The sequence below is a fragment of the Arachis ipaensis genome, chromosome B01, assembly GCF_000816755.2.
Source record: "Arachis ipaensis cultivar K30076 chromosome B01, Araip1.1, whole genome shotgun sequence".
Lineage (NCBI taxonomy): Eukaryota > Viridiplantae > Streptophyta > Magnoliopsida > Fabales > Fabaceae > Arachis > Arachis ipaensis.
The window spans coordinates 114,529,547-114,533,341 of NC_029785.2; the positions used below are offsets into that span (position 1 = coordinate 114,529,547).

At 36.2% G+C, this 3,795-nt stretch overlaps 1 protein-coding gene across 1 annotated transcript; it reads left to right on the plus strand.

Moving 5' to 3' along the window:
- On the plus strand, positions 3,065-3,534 carry LOC107610475 (uncharacterized protein At4g04775-like). The gene is made up of 2 exons (XM_016312527.1): positions 3,065-3,247; positions 3,325-3,534. The coding sequence occupies exons 1-2, from the start codon at positions 3,065-3,067 to the stop codon at positions 3,532-3,534; spliced, it is 393 nt and encodes a 130-aa protein (XP_016168013.1).

The following is a 3,795-nucleotide window of genomic DNA, read 5'->3' on the forward strand; positions in this document are numbered from 1 at the left end:
AAAAAAATTTTTATTATATAATATCAAAATTTTTAAGAATTAAATTAATTTTAGTTTTTTAGAATCAAGCTAGACTAAGATACAACAAAACAACAGCGTGTCTGCATTGTCCATATTAATGATAAATTGAAAATGTCGTGTTCTATGTACAAGTAGTCTACAACTATTAATGAGAAAGCGTTTAGAAAGAACTAAGAAGATAACAAATTAAGGCGCACACGGTTTTGCTGATTTTCCTTGTAAGTTTGTCCCTTATTATTGGCTACGTGCTTCTAATCAAATGCTTGAGGAGGATGTGACAAATGTACATACCTTCAAGCCTAACAATCACAAACCTTTTTGTTTTTTTATAGGAAAAAATCTCTTGATTTTCTTTTATGAGTAATCTATCATTTTTATTTATGAAAATTCAGAATGCTAAGAAATTTATTTACAAATAAATAAAATTATTATTTTTATCTATAAAAAATAAATTTTTGCTAACATAACTATTTGAATTCTAAAAATTTATTTAAAATTTTTAAAATACTTTCTAATATAACTTAACTCTAACTTCTCTTTTTATCCCACACATCACTTTTATTTAAATTTTTTTTCACTACCACTCTCATCCGTAACTACCACCATCACTAACGTCATCATCATCAAAACCATCTCTTTCTCCTTTTATGATATCCTATATGCCAGTAAACTCAACGACACTTCTTGTGTAAGGTCCCACATCGGTTGAGGAGGGGAACGAAACATGCCTTATAAGGGTGTGAATACCTCTCCTTAGTATGACGCGTTTTGACGAGTGAGTGTGGGGGATTTCGGCTATCATCCCTATTGTCAAAGGTAAAACCGTGAGGCCTTGTGTGCCAAAGCGGACAATATCGTGCTAGCGGGTGGTTTGGGCTGTTACAGATAGTATCAGAGCCGGAGCCCGGATCGATGTGCTAGCGAGGGCACTGGACTCCCTTAGGGGGTGGATTGTAAGGTCCCACATCGGTTGGAAATGGGAACGAAGCATGCTTTATAAGGGTGTGGATACCTCTCCCTAGCATGATGCGTTTTGACGAGTGGGTGTGGGGGGCTTCGACTATCATCCCTATTGTCAAAGGCAAAACCGTGAGGCCTTGTGTGCCAAAGCGGACAATATCGTGCTAGCGGGTGGTCTGGGCTGCTACATCTTGCCGTTCATCTTCACGCCGCAAATGTGGCGAATGTGCCGTTTGTCTCTTCGAATTCGAAGACGATGATTACGTTCGAACCTTGCCTCTTTGCTCACAAATCTTCCATATTGATTGCATCGATACTAGGCTTCATTCCCACACAAATTGCCCTCTCTTTCCCGTCAGAGTTTTCTCTGCTACTTTGCTATTTATTCCCATGTTCGCCGCTAGAATCTGACCAAGTCTTGACGCCGATGAATATGACTCAGAATAAATAGGGGAAATGTAAGGGATCGGACTCCAGTTGTAAGGAGAAAAAATCGATTCGGTTGAAGGGGAGTGGAGCGCGGTAGATTTTGATGGATTTCCATAGGAACGGAAAACCTAGAATAAATGAGAAGAGAACTGTGTGACTAAAGATGAGGCACTTGAAGCTGGGTTTGGTTGTTCGCATGATTTTATGGTCAGGAGTAGATTTCTACATCTGAGACTGTGAAATTTCTTCTTCTGCGGGCTTTGGGTTTAATAAAAAATTGGATATATCTGCCATTGTTACACCAATTGAGACTGTAAATTCTAACTCTGGTTTTTGAGTTTTGCAAATTCAAACCATGGCATGTGCTTAAGTTGGCCGAACTAGGTGTTTTGTGATGGAGTGAAGTTTTGAGCTAATAGATGAAGGTTGGGAGCCAGTTCGGGAGTAGTAGAGGTGGTGATGGCAGTGGTGGTGACGATGACGGTGGTAGTTAGCGATGAAAATAGTAGTAGAATTTGGAATTGGAAAAATAGTGGTATAGAGTAAAAAGAGAAGTTAAAGTTACGTTATATTATAGGGTATTTTGAAAATTTTAAATAATTTTTTAGAATTTGAATAATTTTATTAGCAAAAGTCTATTTTTTGTAATTAAAAAATTTGACTTATTTATAGAGAGATTATTAACATTCTAAATTTTTATGGATAAAAATAGTAATTTATTTTTTTTCAATGATGTGACATGATATAATATGTTATGATATTGACATCAATTTAGACAAATGACAAATTATTAGCTAGGTGCTTCACGAGGAAAAAGTAAAACAAAGGAGTTACAATCTATTCACATCTTTTGACATCATAGTAATGATCCTTGTGATTATTTCTCTATTAATGATCGCTTTCATTATGGTATTTATTTATCAATTCAATAATTGAGACGTTGAGTAGAGATCATAGTATCGCTTTATTCATACTTTTGGATAAAGATTTTATTATTATAATATTCATCCTAAATATGAGGCACCTGTACTTAATTTTCTTGTCATAAACACTAAATATGGTTGGAATAGCAAGTCATCCATCAATAAGGTCAGCATCCACGTTGGGTCCAAAGGTGAAGTAATAATTATGGCTTTTCTTTTAAGTAATTTTGTTTAAATACCCAAATTTTTGGTTGTTAGTAGTTAATGTATTAAATGATGATGTATCATCTTGTTATATGGTTAGTAGTTCGAGTGTTATTGAATGATGATGTGCCACCTTGTTATATTGTAAAAATAACAATTTGTTGCTTTTTCATTTTCATTGTTATATTGTGATTTTTTATTTGAGTAAAAGATAAATCGGTCCCTCACCTTTTTAAATTTGGACATTTTCGTCCTTAAAAATTTAAAAATATCTTTAACCTCCTCACATTGTAAAATCTGGGACAATTGTACCCCTCCGTTGATTTGGGTTGGAAAACGGCACCGGAGAAGGCTAATGTGGCTGGAGGGAGTCTGAGTTGTCCGTTTAGATTGCTGAGCTGGATGGGAAACAAAATTTAGAAGGACAAATCGATCCTTCTAACTCCAAACGACGTCGTCTCCATGCATGAGCCCTATTTGATTGAAAACCTTGCAGGAACACATGGGTGTTGATGCTGCGATCGTCCATGATGAGTGAAGGGAGCTCTTCATGCACAAGACCTGGAGAGGGATCTTCATGCACTGTGCCAGGAGAATATGAGCGAGATCGGGTTGCACCAAAGTGCTACTGCAGCGTCTATGCCATTATGTACAAGTCAAGAACGACTAGTAACCCTAATAGAGTGTTTCTCGGGTGTCCATTATTCAAGGTAAGTGACTGATTTTTCAATAGTTGGATTAGACTGTGCTGGGTGTTAATGGGTGATTCACTGAAATTTTTTTCCAGGCTAAAGAACCATACTGCCGGTACTTTGTCTGGCTGGATGAACATTTGAAAAGAATTAAGGCCGTAAAGCCTGAAGCATTGGGTGTCGTGGATGAAGCTGAGGGAGTAGACGTTGAAGAACAGCTGTTTCGAAATCAGGATATGGAGAAAAAAATAGAAGAGTTGGAGAGGAAGCTGTTGTCTATTGAAAGCAAAAAAAAAAAAACATGAGTTTGTGGCATATTACTGTGATTGGTGTAGTAGTTGTTGTTGCTGTAAGTATCTTGAAGGGGTAAAGATGATTGATGTACATAGAATTGGTTGTAATGGAACTTGCCATTGCTGGCTTTTAAATGAAAAATGTATTGGTGGACTGAATCCATTTTTATTTTGTAGTTAGAACATCTAAACATTATTGCAAGTATTATATAAGATAGTAATTTTGGATAGATTGTAACCAAAACGTTACATGACAATGTATCTGGTTTAATC